At 34.2% G+C, this 16,179-nt stretch overlaps 1 protein-coding gene across 2 annotated transcripts in view; it reads left to right on the top strand.

Annotated features, from left to right (window-relative positions):
* GABRG1 (gamma-aminobutyric acid type A receptor subunit gamma1) overlaps window positions 1–16,179 on the top strand; it is a 41,974-nt gene that overhangs the window by 22,725 nt on the left and 3,070 nt on the right. The window contains exons 4-8 of one of the 2 annotated variants that reach the window (XM_081149347.1): window positions 5,842–6,062; window positions 6,756–6,838; window positions 8,671–8,808; window positions 8,921–9,073; window positions 11,880–11,968. In XM_081149347.1, the coding sequence (XP_081005473.1) occupies window positions 5,842–6,062; window positions 6,756–6,838; window positions 8,671–8,808; window positions 8,921–9,073; window positions 11,880–11,968 (684 nt within the window). Of the gene's footprint in view, window positions 1–5,841; window positions 6,063–6,755; window positions 6,839–8,670; window positions 8,809–8,920; window positions 9,074–11,756; window positions 11,969–16,179 lie in introns of both variants that reach the window. The other variant, XM_081149346.1, reaches the window with a different exon arrangement.

Here is a 16,179-nt window from a genome sequence, read left to right as displayed (position 1 = left end):
CTCATAATTATTTCCTTAGGATATGGGCACATCCACCTTTGAGACCTCTGATACATCTTAGTCAGATTTTGGAGGTGTCTATTTTGAATTATTTTCAAGATAGAGAGTCCCAGGTTAGTTACAACTTGAGTCCCTGGTGGATTAGCAGACATAGAATGCTGTAGAACGGGCCTGTACTGCTTGGTAGCTCTGGCCTCGGGCTTGGCTTGAGAAAGAAACTTTGGCAGGATGAGGGCCTGGATAGTTTGTTTCAACTCATAACTTTCGTAAGGACTGGTTTGGGCCCTGCTTTCTACCTAGCTGCTCCAAATCACTGTTTCATTTGTTGTAGTTGATTCAAACATACTTTATTATTCCTCAATTTTTACCTCTTTATTTAAAACTGAATTATTTGGTTTCCTTGGTACCTACCAAGGGCTTTCATTGCTAAACTCAAAGTTACTAGGCAACCACTTTATTTCTTAATATAAAATTTATTTATAAGAGGAGAGTGACATGTGTTAATACTTTGCTAATAATGTAGAAACACAGAAAAACAACTAAAAAAAAGTTTAGCACACTTGGTGGTATTTAGCATTAAGTAAGATAACTTCAGGGGGTTAATATCTTGTCATTTTATAAGGTTACATTCTAGAATTGTGTAGAGGTTCCCATATATTAGTTGCATGTTAAAAGCCAAATGTCTTTTAAATGTGCGCGCACACACACACACACACACACACACACACACACACGGTCTCACAATAGTGTTTAATATACAGAGCTTGTATTTAGAGATGGCGGCCTACATTGGTCAGTTTGGAGAGTAATGGAAAATCATCTCATCTATAGAGATTAACTCCAAAATGTGTTTAATTGCTCTAAATTCTGCATTTAGGTATCTATTATTTTGTATAGTATGGATCTTTATCTCTTTCTTTCTTTAACTTTTTTTTAGTCAAAAGCCTAGTGAATATTGGATAGAAATACCTCAACAAAGGAATAAATCTTGAGTCAAAATTTTAAAACTTTTAGAATTCAAACTGTATGTAGAAAAAAAATGCATGTTTTTTTAATTTTATTTAAAAGAAATTTTATTTAAATAAAATTTTAATTTTATTTAAAAGAAAAGTCCAAATTCTCAAGCATCGTTCTAGAAGATTCTGATTCAATGATTTGTGATGAGGACCTGAAATCAGAATTTTGAAAATGCTCTTCAGGGACTTCAGTCAACCAGGCTTGGCAGCCACAGGCTTAAGCCATTTTCAACGATCAATTTATCAGGAATTAGGTGGAACTAATGACACCTAGGAATCAAGAATGTTTTATAAGAAAATGTCACGTTTCCATCTTAGCCTTTATTCTTGTTTATGTTTAGAACATTTTTTAAGAAGTTAATTCCTATGTTTTATGATCACTGATACTTAGAGTTGGAAAAGATCATAATAAAGACCCTGTCTAGTTCCCTCACTTTCCTAGTGAGACAAAGTGACTTGGTTAACATTATATTGTAGTGAGTCACAGAACTGGAACTGTGACATGATATCCCGACTCCAACCAACCAGTATTCTTTATATTACATCATAACTTCTCACTACAATGTACACTTGTAACGTATCAGTATTGATTTTGTTGATTATCTGAAAATTATTTAAAATTATGTATACAACTAAAAGTCAATGCCCTATTACTCAATATGTTATTTTTCTATGTTTTAGTTCAAAAGTTTCTAATAATGTATTATAGTTTAAGGTCTTAGATTGACAATGAACTTGAACTAACTTCAACTGTTCTGTAGTTTAATTAAAATATGAAAGAAAATTTGCTTAAATGTCTTGACTTTTAACATTTTGCCATCCTAGCAACACACTGACAATGTCAAACAATTATTATTTTCTGCTCTAAGGCAAGAATCTATAAAGTGGTAATAAATAATTTAAAACATAGGACAGCAGATCTTTCTAAATATGTCATCTCCAAATATAGGGTTTTTTCTTGCTTAGAAGGGTTTCTCTTGACTATATGTCAGATTCATCCATTAGCTACTTTTCCTCCAGCCATTTCTGTTGCTGCCCCCTCGCTTGATGCATGTTGCAGTGAGTCTGGAGAGCCATTCTTCTGCTTTCTGGATTGCCTTTGTTTCGCTTCAGCTTCCCCTATGGCAGATGCTGATCATCCCATGTGCACATCTGTTCCTCTTTTATAACATTTTATAATAACAGAGTGAAGGTAAAAATTATTTTGATGTCTCTACATTGGACAAGTTCCTAGAGTTTATTCAAGGAATTGTCCTGCCATGTGATATTTGGTATTAGTTGGGTATGATTTTGATGAAACTTTCCAAGACATACCTAACTGGGGGAGGTTACATTTACAAATTTATATATATTTATAGGACTTTATTGTTTAAAATTTCAGAATCTGAAGTAATGGATTTCTCATGGTAGACTGATTAAAAAAGATGTAGATATGCCCATGACTTTTCCCATCCTAACAATGGATATCTTAGAGGAAAGCAGTCCATATCTCTTACTCTCCTATGAATGGTACAGGGAATAGGCAATATTGTACGTTTAAGCCTATTTAATAATCTAAATGTAGGTAACATTTTAGAGTTACTTTATAAATAATAGTATGTTTTATTTGGAAAATTCTCCAGCTGAAAAATAGAATTCCAAATTTCATTACCTTTATGAAATGTCAAAGTTAAATCTGAGAATATCTTAACATGAAGCTATCTGCATGGAAATAAATGGTAATCTGTATTTTCTAGAGTGTATTTGACAGGACTAGTAATTATTTCCTCCCTTTTTTGTTCCTGTGCCTGGAATCTGAATTCACTGACAAATATGCATAAAAGACAAGCAAAAACAGAGATAAAATAAACAAACAAAAATAAACTTCTTAAAAAATCACTAATTAAAGTAGGGTTGTAGAATAGGGCTAGGGTGTGAGACCCAAATGATCTTGCCAGCACTCCCATGTACCTAACTGAATCCAACTCTCAGTTTAGACTTTGAGATAGTTCATTCAGATCAAGTTTGGAGTTCAGAAAATGAAAACAAACTGACAAAAAACAAGAACTGACCGACAATTTGCAATATATTACATTTACTCAGTTGAGAAATATGGAACAGATTTCACTAACAGGTAGAGTGAGTAATTAATGGGACAAAATGAAAAGAGTATATACTTATGTAGGAAACATGAACTAGGTGAATATGTTACTTCCTACCACAGCAATTAATTTTAACTTGTCTAGCAAAGAAACACATTCATGAGTTTTGTTAAGTCTTTCTGAATCTGTGAATGTTCATTCTTCCTGTTATAGCCTTGGAATGGTTTATTTTATATGTCAACTTGGCTAGACTATAATACACAGATATTCGTCAAACACAAGTCTAGATGTTGCTGTAAAGGCTTTTTTTAGATGTGATTAACATTTAAATCAGTAGATTTTAGGTATCAGATTATCCTTTATAAGGTAAGCATACATCATCCAATCAGATGAAGGCTTTAAGAGAAAAGACTGAGGTCCCATGAGGAAGACAGGATTTTTTTCTCCAGATGCCTTTAACTCAAGACTGAAACATCCCCTCTTCCCTGTTTTTTCAGCATGCCCTGAAAACTACACTTGTCCCTTTTCTGGACATGCCTACAGCCCTTAGATTTGATTTACTGCTAACCATTATTTGGCCCATCATAATATTTGGCCATGTGAATAGATAGTTTAGGGAGAGATGAATATCCAGGTGGGAAGACCAGATCGCAATCAACCAAATTTCACTATGAAATTATGCACCTACAATAATGACTTAGGCAGGTCTGCATTTTATGTGAAATTTCTTCCATTACTAGAAAGACAGTAATATTGAATTAGCTAGTTAAGTGTGAGACACATTGCGTAACTGGAGATCTGACAGTGCAATAGGAAGACTACGCTACATAAACTTTCATCAATTACGGTTTGATTTAACGGTGTTAGAAAGCAAGTTGGCCCACTTCTTCCTCTTCCTTTGCTAATGCTGTTTTCTCAGCTTTCAAGAAGGCAGAAGAAGCCTCATAATGTTCATTGGCTCTCACATGTTAAATGCACTGTTCCCTATCTCCAAATGTTTATCCTGGAAGCTATTGCACTTGTTCTGGGTAAATGGAAGTTTCTTTTCATGTTTCTTTGGCTTCTTTATTATGCATTTTGTTATAACCTCTAAATGGGAACATGAAGTACAAGAACACAGTTGATCAAGTTTTCTGGAAATTACACAAAGACAAATGAGTAAATAAAATTGGATTTTTTGATTACATATAAAATGGCACAAACTTCAATGACCTTCTTATCTCAGTGAGACAGGTATTAAGGATAAGCAATTTGAAAGAGCTTGGAATTATTAACCTCTGTTAAGTATTTGGGAAGGACAGATTATCAAGACAGCTTTCACTTCTTGATCCTACATTGAGAGAATAATTTTAAATAGAAAATTTTTCACATTTTCTCAAGACTGTGCTTGGGAGTTTGACCCTTTGGAAACCACGGCTCTTTCAACAATAGTTAACACTTTTATAAACAGGTTTTCTAAAGAACATCCTGTCAGCTGCTACTAAGGAAGATTCCTAGCTGCTTGCTAAATCCCACACCTAGACTAGTTCTCAAGTGCCATTTTTAATGTCCTGTTAGTTTGGAACACTGCTATTAAGTATACCCACCAGTGTTGGATCTTTGCCTAGCCGTAATCCTGGAACATATGTATGCCTCTTCCTTTATTTTAAGCTGTTTCTGCTGTTTGAGTACATAGAAAAGAACAATGAAATTCTGGCATATCATGTTAACTAAATATTCTTCCTGAGGTCTGCCATATCTACTGATGATTACTCATCAGAATGAGTGTGAGCCTTCTTTCTATTTGCTTTTACTATTAAAACCAGAAAACATGTCATTAACCCAGTTACACTGTTAGACTCTGAATGGTTAATCGTGTCAGTTGAAGAGACTTCTTGGATAAAGCATAATTTATCCCAAAGAAAAGATATCTGGCCTGAGAAGCAGGATAGACATGAAAGATAACTGTTGTGAAGCTGCCCAAGAATTGTGTGTTGTGTGTGTGTGTTCATGTTCATGTATTTTTGCTTTAAAGTTCGTGTTCATGTATCTTTGCTTTAAAACATTTGAAAACAATAATCTAAGTAATTGTAATTAACTTTTGGATAAAGAACAATGTAAGGGCTTTTAGGTAATTTGGTGAATATTTTCATCTTAATTTTTTGTTTAGTATTTTTTTCTGTGACTTATGCACAATGTGAATTTCACAAAATTAACATGATTGTTAACATTAAAATAATTTGCTTTTGTATTTAATGATTATATCCTACATATTATAAAATCTTGAATAACATTTCTAAAATATATATATAAAGCCACACTAAGCAGCAGTAATTAGAAATATTGGATTACTTTTACAGCACTCATATAAAGAATTTTTTTAAAAAAGGTTTAGATTATGGCATTTTTCTCTCCCAAAATTTTGAGGTTAATTGCTATCAACTTACAGAAACTTTTAAATATAGAAATTCAAACTCATGTAAGACTACAAAGTCTTGTGTAAGACTACACAAAAAATTAATACAACAAAGAGCTGGTTCTTTGAAAATATTAATAAAATTTACAAACCCCCAGACTCACTAAGGAAAAAAGAGAAAAGACTCAAATAAACAAAGTCCGAAGTGAAAGAGGAGGAGTTCCCACAGACAACACAGATATACAGAGGCTCTTACTAGACAACTCTGGAAGACTATATAGCACCAAAGAAAACATCTAAAAGAGTGGCTTTCCTATTACATGCCATTACTCTTCCTTTTGTCTTTCAGGAATACACGATTGATATAATTTTTGCCCAGACCTGGTTTGATAGTCGTTTAAAATTCAATAGTACCATGAAAGTGCTTATGCTTAACAGTAATATGGTTGGAAAAATCTGGATTCCTGATACTTTCTTCAGAAACTCAAGAAAATCCGATGCTCACTGGATAACAACGCCTAATCGTCTGCTTCGAATTTGGAACGATGGACGAGTTCTATACACTTTGAGGTAAGACTGTTTTGAAAAGTGTAGTTACTCTAAGTTACTTTTATACCAATGTTTGATTAACTCATAAGTTCCCCTTTTTTAAAGTTGCAAAGCAAGAGATATAGAGCTCCTTTTACACATTAAAACCTAACAAGGTGCAGTGTTTTGGAAATTCTTGTTTAAGCTCAGAATAACACTGTGATTTTTAATGATGAAGTAAATAAAACATCTTTAAAAAAGAATTAAGTGAATGCTGATGTGTAAGATTCAAGTTTATTTAATTCATTGTGTTGAACATGTTATCTGCTTATTAAGAATAATCCATAATGGAAAGATGTTCATGATAAATTAAGAGAAAAAACCATCCTACTTAACCATGTACACTCCGCTAATTCTTTGTGTGTGTGCACATGCACAAGCCCACATGTATGTGTGTTGATCTCCTGAAGTACAAATTTTTAACTGTAAAAAGAGGTTATACTAAATGTATACAGAGGCGGCTTAGTTGACTAGAGAGGAAAGTGTTAGAATTGCCTGACTCATTTATGAATGTTGTTATATTACCACTTAAGACTTTGAGATTTTAGAATTATTATCTTCTAATGTGTCAAAGTCCATTATTGCAGGCCAAAATCATGTTTGAAAATCATGGAAAATATTTTCAATGCTTGAAATTATTTTTCATTTTTAATACCTATTTTTCCTTCTAAATAGATTGACAATTAATGCAGAGTGTTACCTTCAGCTTCATAACTTTCCTATGGATGAACATTCCTGTCCACTAGAATTTTCAAGCTGTAAGTGATAAAATACATGATAATGTAATAGATCAACAGATATGTAGAGACAAATGGAAGTGACAATATGACATATCAAAACTTCTGGGATGTAGCAAAAGCAGCAGTAAGAGGGAAGTTTATATCATTACGGGCCTATCTCAAGAAACAGGATAAATCCCAACTAAAAAACCTAACATTAAATCTTAAAGAACTACAAAAGAAGAACAAAGCAACCTGAAGCCAGCAGAAGAAAGGAAAGAAAAGTTAGAGCAGAACTGAATAAAATAGGGGAAAAAAGGACTACACACAAAATTAATACAACAAATAGCTTGTTCTTTGAAAATATTAATAAAATTGACAAACTTCTGTCTAGGTTCACTAAAGAAAAAAGAGAAAAGACTCATATAAACAAAAATAGATAAAAGAGAAGTTACCACAGACATCACAGATGTACAGAGGATCTTACTAGAATACTATGAAAGACTATGCCGCCAAATTTATTAACTTAGGAGTAATGGATAAGTTACTAGAAATATATAACCTTTCTAGATTGAATCATGAAAAATTGGAAAATCTAAATAGACCAATCAACAGTGAGGAAATTAAAACAACCATCAAAAACGTCCCAAAAAAGAAAAGTCCAGGAGCAGATGGCTTCACTAGTGAATTCTACCAAACACTCAGAGGAGATTTGGTACCTATCCTGCTCAAACTTTTCCAAAGAAGAGGCAATACTTCCTAACCCATTTTATGAGGCCAACATAACCTTGATACCAAAAATTAGCAAGGATAACACACATGAAATGACCTACAGACTAATATCTCTGATGAACACAGATACAAAAGTCCTAAACAAAATACTAGCAAATCGAGTAAAACTATACATCATTCCAAGGGCACAAGTATGTTTCAACTTATGCAAGTCGATCAATGTAACACACCACGTTAACAAAAGGTGAAAATCATATGAACTTATCAATAGATGCAGAAAAAGCATTTGATGAGATACAATATCCATGTATGATTAAAACACTGGATAAAATGGATAGAGAAGAAAAGTACCTCAACACAATAAAGGCCACATATGACAAACCCTCAGCTAATATCATACTCAATGGTGAAAAACTGAAAGCGTTTCCTCTAAAATCAGGAACAGACAAGGATGTGCACTCTCACCACTCTCATTCAACATAGTTCTGAAAGTCCCAGCCGGAGCAATCAGGCCACAGAAAGAAATAAAAGGCATCCAAAATGGGAATGAAGGAGATGTGTCACTTTTTGCAGATGACATGATTCTATAGATAGAAAATCCTAAAGACTCCAAGTAAAAACTATTAAAAACAATAAACAAAGTTGCAGATTCAAAATTATTGTACAAAAAATCCATTGCATAAATATATTAAAATATGTAAAATATAAAATAATGTATTCAGTAGAACAGCAATCAAGTCGAGTTCCAAAAAATTAAATTAAGCTCTATTTTCCAGAAATGCATATTCAAATATAACAACAACAAAAAGTGAAGAATTATCACAGAGAGCAGGTTAGTGTTTACCTCTAGTTGGGAGAGGAAATGCTGTATTGGAAGGGACACATGAGATTTCCTGGATGCTAGCAAGGTTCTATTTTTTAAACTTATGTGGAGTTACATGAATTATTATTTGATGATTATGTGATTATTCTTTAAAATATGGACATACATTTTATGCAAGTTTTAAAAAAATGTTTGATATATACTATAGTAGAAAAGTGAGGCAGAATTTCAAAAAATTTGTCTTTGGATAATGTTGGTATGGCAACAGGAACAAATTTGGATTTTACTAATCTATATATTTTAATTTATTATCTAGATGGATACCCTAAAAATGAAATTGAGTATAAGTGGAAAAAGCCTTCTGTAGAAGTGGCTGATCCTAAATATTGGAGATTATATCAGTTTGCATTTGTAGGGTTGCGGAACTCAACTGAAATTTCTCACACAATCTCTGGTAAGGAGGAAACACAAATTAGTGAAACTGCATTTATATTTCAATCTATGGGTTGGAATCTATACTTTTATATTTATTTTATAGCCAAAATAAAACTATTTTTTTCTTTCAGGGGATTATGTTATCATGACAATTTTTTTTGACCTGAGCAGACGAATGGGATATTTCACTATTCAGACCTACATTCCATGTATTCTGACAGTTGTACTTTCTTGGGTGTCTTTTTGGATCAATAAAGATGCAGTACCTGCAAGAACCTCACTGGGTATGACATATAATATTATGTTATAGTGTCATGGGACTTTTACAAATAATTTAATGTGGTAAAGTTTATTGTTGAATATACTTGAATATTCCTCTACACTATAGTCAAGCAAAAATTAGCAGATGCTCTATTGCAATATAGTGTTGAAATATATATATGAAAAAAAAAAAAAAAAGAATGAAATAGATTTGCAAAGACCTTGCAACTTCAGAAAATATATATATTTTTTCATTAATAGAAGTCAAGGAAAGCATAAACACACAAGAATTAACACATAAAAAGCACACACAATCGCTGAATTTTATTTAGTCAACATTTTCAATCACTTTTCATCAAGATTTTCTTTTCTTTTTAGCCAACATTTGTTGACTGGTGTGTATTTAGAAGGCTTTGAGGAGCCTTGCTCTTACAATGGTGCTAATGAATAGTCAGCTGTTCTAAAGGGCAGGTTGCTGAGAGGAACTTTCTAGGCTTCTGTAATCTATAAAATGTGTATTTAGTCCGTGAATATTTTGAGAGTTTCCTGTGAAATAAGACTGATTTAAAAGGTAATTTGTAATTCATACTTGATAAAATAGACTCTTTCTTTCTTTAGCAATCTATTTCAGTAATCAACATCACATAAGAAAATATGTCTAATTACTATACATTTGCTTAAAAATGATAACTTAAATTCATATATTGATATATAAAGACAACTCATTGATCAATTAATTCATTCCCACAAATAACACAGGAAGTGAATCACATTACTGAAAATTGTGTCTTACGAAACAAAGAAAGTTATGGTCATTGTTTTTTTAAATAGCAAAGAGGTTTTCATTTAGTTTCTATGATAGCTGGTGAATATCTGCACTTCATAAATACAGTAAAATGCAAATCACATAAAAGCGGCAAGATAAAGCCTGAGGCACCCAGCTCTCTGCTTGGAAATGCAGTTCCTTTGGGAGTCTAAACAGAAGGGGAGACATAGTTAATGGATAAAATGCAGGCATACCTGAGATTTGTTTCCTGTTTAAATAATTAGTACTTCAAATTACATTTTGTGTCAAGGTAAAGAAATGATTTTAGATGATTTATATGGTACTTTGAATATAACTTAAATATTATATATTTTTTAAACATGATTCTCATATTTTTTCCAAAGAGAATTTGAATAAATTATTTATACCATTAGGTTTGTATGAAGCCAAAAATCATATGTCATAGTGTCATGAAAGACAATAGCCAAATGAGGAACTGTGTTTTTGCATGAATTCATGTATTTAATACTAGGACTTCAACTGTAAAGATAAGTGCTGGCTCTAGCTTGAAGAACATCTCCTATAATTGTGGATCCTATGTAGTTGGAACATAAAGTTTTTTTTAAGCATACATGCATAAATGTGTGTATACACACACACACATAATTGAAGGAAAATTCCCTGAGCTCATTTATTCAATATTGCATTTTATCAAACATTTATGAAATGCTTTTGATGAAAGAGGCAGTGTTCTAGGCGCTTTAGCATTAACAATAAACAATATTTATAAAAACCTCATGTTCGAGGCATTTATGTCTTAATGATGTATGTAGTTAATGTACAAATATAAAAGATATAGAATGAGTAATAAAGGTTATAGAGAAAAAACGAAGAAAATGGCTACAGAATGGCCCTGGATGTTGACAGCTCTAGTGTTTGCTATTTGACCTTGTGGAGGCAGCCGAGGCCTCTCCGAGGAGCCGGCCCGGTGGGCATCTGGCAGGGGGCCCGCGAGGTTTTGAGGCTGGACCTTGGTCACCGCGCCATGCCTGGCCTTCAGGAAGAGAACTTGACTAGAGCTCACTGACAAGTGGTAGAAAATGAGACCAGAGGTGTGGGCAGTTGTTAGATTATGTAAGTTCTAGTAGGTCTTTCTAAGGACTTTGGGTTTTATTCTAAATGTGGTAGGAGATTATTGCAGGAATTTGAGCAGAGAAAGTCATGGAGGAAGAGGAAATGTCAGTGACTCTGCTTAATAGCTCAATAGAATTCAAAAGACTAAAATTTTCCAGAGTACATTTTCTGACAAAAATAGAGGTGAATTAAAAATTACTAAAAATAGTACAGATAATAATGACCTCATATATTTAGAAATTAAAACATGGCCTTTTCGATAACCCTTGGGTCAAAAGAGAAATTAGAAAATATTGCAAAACTAAATTTTAATAGACATTTAACATATAAATGTTTGCAAGATACAGGTAAAGCATTGCTTAAAGGGAACATTATAGCTTTGGAATGCTAATATTGGAAAGGAGGGATGATTTTAAAGTCCATATTCTAAGTGTCCTCTTCAAGAACAAACAAATAAAATCAATACCTTTGTGCAGGGTGGGGCAGAAGTAGGTTTCCAGGCAGCCTCAAAAGAGTTAAAAATTGGATGGTCTATTACTATAGAGGAAAGGAGAGAGATGGGCACAGGGAGTCAACTATTTGCAGTCCGCAGAATTTAGATGATTAAAACACACAGACACAAAGAACACTTTGAACATAATGTAACTATGGTTACCGGTTTTTTTTCTTTCTGTAAATCACAGTAATCATACCCTTTTGTGTCCATTGTTTATTTCCACTCACAATATTGCCAAATCAGATGAAAGAGTAAGAACGGTCTGTGAGGCTATTTTTCATCTTCTACTGTTGTTTCCCTCCCTCCACAGGTATTACCACAGTTTTGACTATGACCACTCTGAGTACAATAGCCAGGAAGTCATTGCCTAAGGTTTCTTATGTCACTGCGATGGATCTCTTTGTTTCTGTGTGTTTCATTTTCGTTTTTGCAGCCTTGATGGAATATGGCACCTTGCATTATTTTACCAGCAACAAAAAAGCAAAGACTGCTAGAGATAGAAAGCTCAAAAACAAGGCCTCGGTATGTTAAAAATCTTTATTTTATAAATAGCCATTGACTGTTAGAGATGCTGTTTTGAACACTCATACTTACTTAGACTAATATGGGTGCTTGAGGGACCGTGATAAAAAATTAAATTAAATTAAAATGGAACTGGAGTACCTCACGTTGCCCACCAAGGAAAGTGTGTTTATATTTCCCCTTAGAAAGGGCTCCTGGGTCTCCACTGTAAAGACTGGTTTCATGTGCTGTGAATTTTCCCCAAGTGCTAGATACTTGTACCTAAAAAATTATGTAAGATCATTCTTTAAAGAGATTCTATGTTTGTCTGAGGATTTGGAATTTGAACAACAGGCGGCCCAAAAAATTACCTTACCTTTTAGAGAAAAGGTTCCTCTTTAACACTGGTATTCAACTGTGTTTGAGTCACAGCTACACAGTTCCTTTTGGTTTCTGTATGTCTATATTCCCTTACCCCCTCTTTCCAATCATGTATCTATCTTAACTTACATCGCATCGGATTGATATATTAGAATTGATTCTAAGATACTCAAGTGTTGGATGATTGACTGTAATTTCTTGATATAATGGGCGTTATAAAACCTTGAAGTAATAACTAACAGAGATCTTGTCAGGCGCTCCTCTAAGTATTTTACATGTGTGATTTCATTATGCTCATTTGAGTACAAGTTCAGTAATTTGCACAAGGACAGCCTCGGGAAGTGAAGGATCCAAGACGTAAAACCCGGTATTTTTTTAGTGCCAGCATCAAGTTTGTAACCCTTACTTTATATTTCCTTTTATCAGAAAACTCAGAAAGTAAACATCCATTTATGGATCTCCAATATTAATTTAGAAAAGCACTCCATTGCTGACTCCAGAAAATGTTTTCAACGTGGACTTGTTCCAAAATATCCAAGTAAAGGAGAACTGTATAAAATTGCCATGCAAGGGTGGGAAGCAGAGTTTTCCATATTATCTCCTAACCTTGTAACTTCTAGGATTCAGTGCTTCTTTTCTCCCTCCCCCATTTTCCATTAGTTTCTCCATAAAACTTCACCATACTTATAAATTATATTTTACTTTTCATGTTATACGCCAAGGAACAAATCTTTGTGAATTTGTTTTCAGCTTTCCACAATATTCCAAGAAAGCAGAGCACATTACTGGCTGTACACATTTGAGAACTTGCATTGTAGAATCAGCCTGTGCGTTTCTCAAGTTAACATTATTTTAACTTATTCATAGGACATAATATGACCCCTGTATGGACAAACCATCAAAGGGCAATGATGTCAAATTTAATATTGATTTGATAAATTTTAGGTAGAGAACAACGCAGGTTTTCTACCATTTTCCTTTCATCCAGGCCAAGCATCCTCTCTGGATTTACCATTTCATTATTTACTCATCCGCAGCTATGCTCAGTTACTACCTTGAAAATTTTACTTTTGGAAATTGTGAATGAAAGCCAGACAGTGTCCAATCTCACATGGATTCTCTGATTCCATTCTGAGAATATCTAATGTAGGTACTATTTTTATAACATCTAAGGACACTCAACCAATAAGTGGCTGCGGCTAATTACTTTGACACCACATCAGGCACTCTCGATCACATTGCATGTCACAGCTACTCAGGAAGCTACAAATGAGAGTGCAGACTTTACAGTTATGATGTTTACTTCATCGTTCATTCGCCAAATATTAAGGACACCCATGCTCTAAGCACTGCTTTAGAATATTTATTTAAGAAAAAATCTGCACGTTGAGTATTTAAAATTTAGCATCAAGCCCAGGAAACAAAATAGTAAAGATGAAAAAATAAGGAATAAAAATTAAATGAGAACTTTACAGCACTAAATTTCATATATCAAAAGTTTAATTTGACATATTATAATTGACTACCTGGGTACAAAAAGTATTTTCTTAGAGCTATCCAAAATAGTTCTACAGTCTTTTCTTTCTGTTCAGTTATGTGATTCATGAGCTCTTTCAATACTAAATGTCACTTTGAGTGAAAAGCTGGGATCAATAATCAAATATGACTCCCTGCCTGATTCAGTAATACCTTTTTGCTAATCAGGTAAATCAATATGAGTGCACTTTATAAAGACTAGACACCTCCACTTGCCCTTTTCTCAAATGTGGTACTTGAGAGCTCTGTGGAACCTGCTTTTCCCTTTCCTCCATGGTGATCAAATGCACAACCTGGACGGGAAATCTCTCCCCCACCTGCCTTCTTCCCTTCCCCCTCCTTTCTCCCTCCTTCGTTCACCTTCCTTCCATCTCCCCACTTTTTTTATAAGCTCAAAATTCTGAATAGTTTAAAATGCAGTATTTTTCCTTTTTTACCCTTAAGTTACTGCAATAGTCAGGCCAGGACCAAAGACCTTGAGTAGAGTCATCGAAAGGTCAGTAGGTCTGTTATGAAGCAAAGCTAAAAATCTCCCTGATGATGCCTCTGACTGCTTAACTGAGAATCCCAGAATACCCCCATTTATTGTAGTTACAAACAGGTGTTTGAACACAATAGATTTTTAACTTCAATGAACCCTCTTAGAAAAACATAAATCAATTAAGATGCTTTCTACCTTAGTCTCCATATGATATATTAGGCCTTTTCTCCCTCCCTCCCTCCCTCCCTCCCTCCCTCCCTCCCTCCCTCCCTCCCTCCCTCCCTCCCTCCCTCCCTCCCTCCCTTCCTTAATATTTTTTCTTTCTTCTTCAATTTTCGTTGTAAATGTCCATGACGTTTTGATTTGGTTCCTATGTCCATCCAATATATGTAATTGTGCTTTTATTTCTACTCATTAAAATTGTGTCAATATCTATTTTCCAGAAAAATTAAAAAGTTAACTATGTTGGGACATATAATTAAAATTATCTATGAAACTGGTAAAGGTCACAGAAATACAGTAGTAGTAAACCAGTCATTACCAACTGAAGAGCAGTTCACGTAGAATACTCAGTCTATAGATGGTTAGAAATCTCAGGAAACTGTGTTATACTCACACCAGTGGCCTGATTTATCCATCTGAGGATAGAACTTATCAGTAATCTCTCAATTTGATTAAAATGTAAAATGATAGAGATTTATTTCACCAACCATGAACAAGACACTTTGGAGGGAAAAATGATAAAATGTGTTTTCTGCTTTCCGGGATCTTTAAATCTAGCTGTAGAAAAATACATCGGGCATGTAAATGCAAGGTAATAAAGCACAATGCACAGAACAGACCAATGTAAAAGTCAAAAGTAAAAAAAGGTACCACAAGGGAATTAGGAATCAGGTGACGGGTTTGAAATACTTTCTCAGAGGCACAATGTTCTCTGTGATGTATGTGAGTAACAGACATTTGTAAAGGAGATGTTCCTATTGAAGATCTTGCTCGCACGCCCCGGCCGGGGAAGCACCGCTTAGCCAGCGTGCGGCCGAGGGGAGGCCCGCTGTGCCCGAGGGGCCGCGTGAAGCACCCGGTGCCCGGTGGGGTGGTTTCCATCCCACCCTCCCTGCTCGGGGCAGCCCGAGGGCAGCACGGCCCCCACGCCGCTGATCCTCTGCCCGAGCCTCTTCTCAACCGGGGCTCCTTCGGCCCGTGTTACCCACCTGCCTGTTCCTGCCTGTTCTTTGTCTGTTAAAAACTCATCACCAGTTCTGGCGTGTGATGGGCAGCTCAGCATCACCAAGACCCAAATTTATGTGTTTTCTTAACACCGAAGTACCTTTTGTAGTTTTTGAAATTCTGACTGGTTCTGTGAAAGTGCAATGGAGAAAACCTATGGTTGTGTTGGCATTTTCATGTGGAACTTTTAAATGAAAAAATTAATAATAGTAACAGTCAATATTACATAACATCAATAACATGGCCTAATATATTTTCATTCACATTACTAATATTTAATAGCATATAATTAATGATATTAGTATATGATATGATACTTATATCATGTAAATTCGTATCTAAATATAATTTGTTTTATAAAAAATATAAATGTTTTATTTACTACGTAATAATATTTAATTGATACTAGTATGTCTTGGTACTTAAAATGTAATTTGTATATTTAATGATGTTATTAACATATGTAATATAGCATTTAATATACAACCAGATACATATGCACATGTAATAATGAGAATGTAATCAATTCTTCAAAATGGTAAGTTCAGCTATATCCTTAGTGACTTTTTGAAATAACAAAAAAAGGCATGTTCTCAAAACTATCATT

This window comes from Miniopterus schreibersii (assembly GCF_964146895.1).
Source record: "Miniopterus schreibersii genome assembly, chromosome: 1".
In the NCBI taxonomy this organism is placed as follows: domain Eukaryota; kingdom Metazoa; phylum Chordata; class Mammalia; order Chiroptera; family Miniopteridae; genus Miniopterus; species Miniopterus schreibersii.
This window is presented reverse-complemented; position numbering and strand designations above follow the sequence as displayed.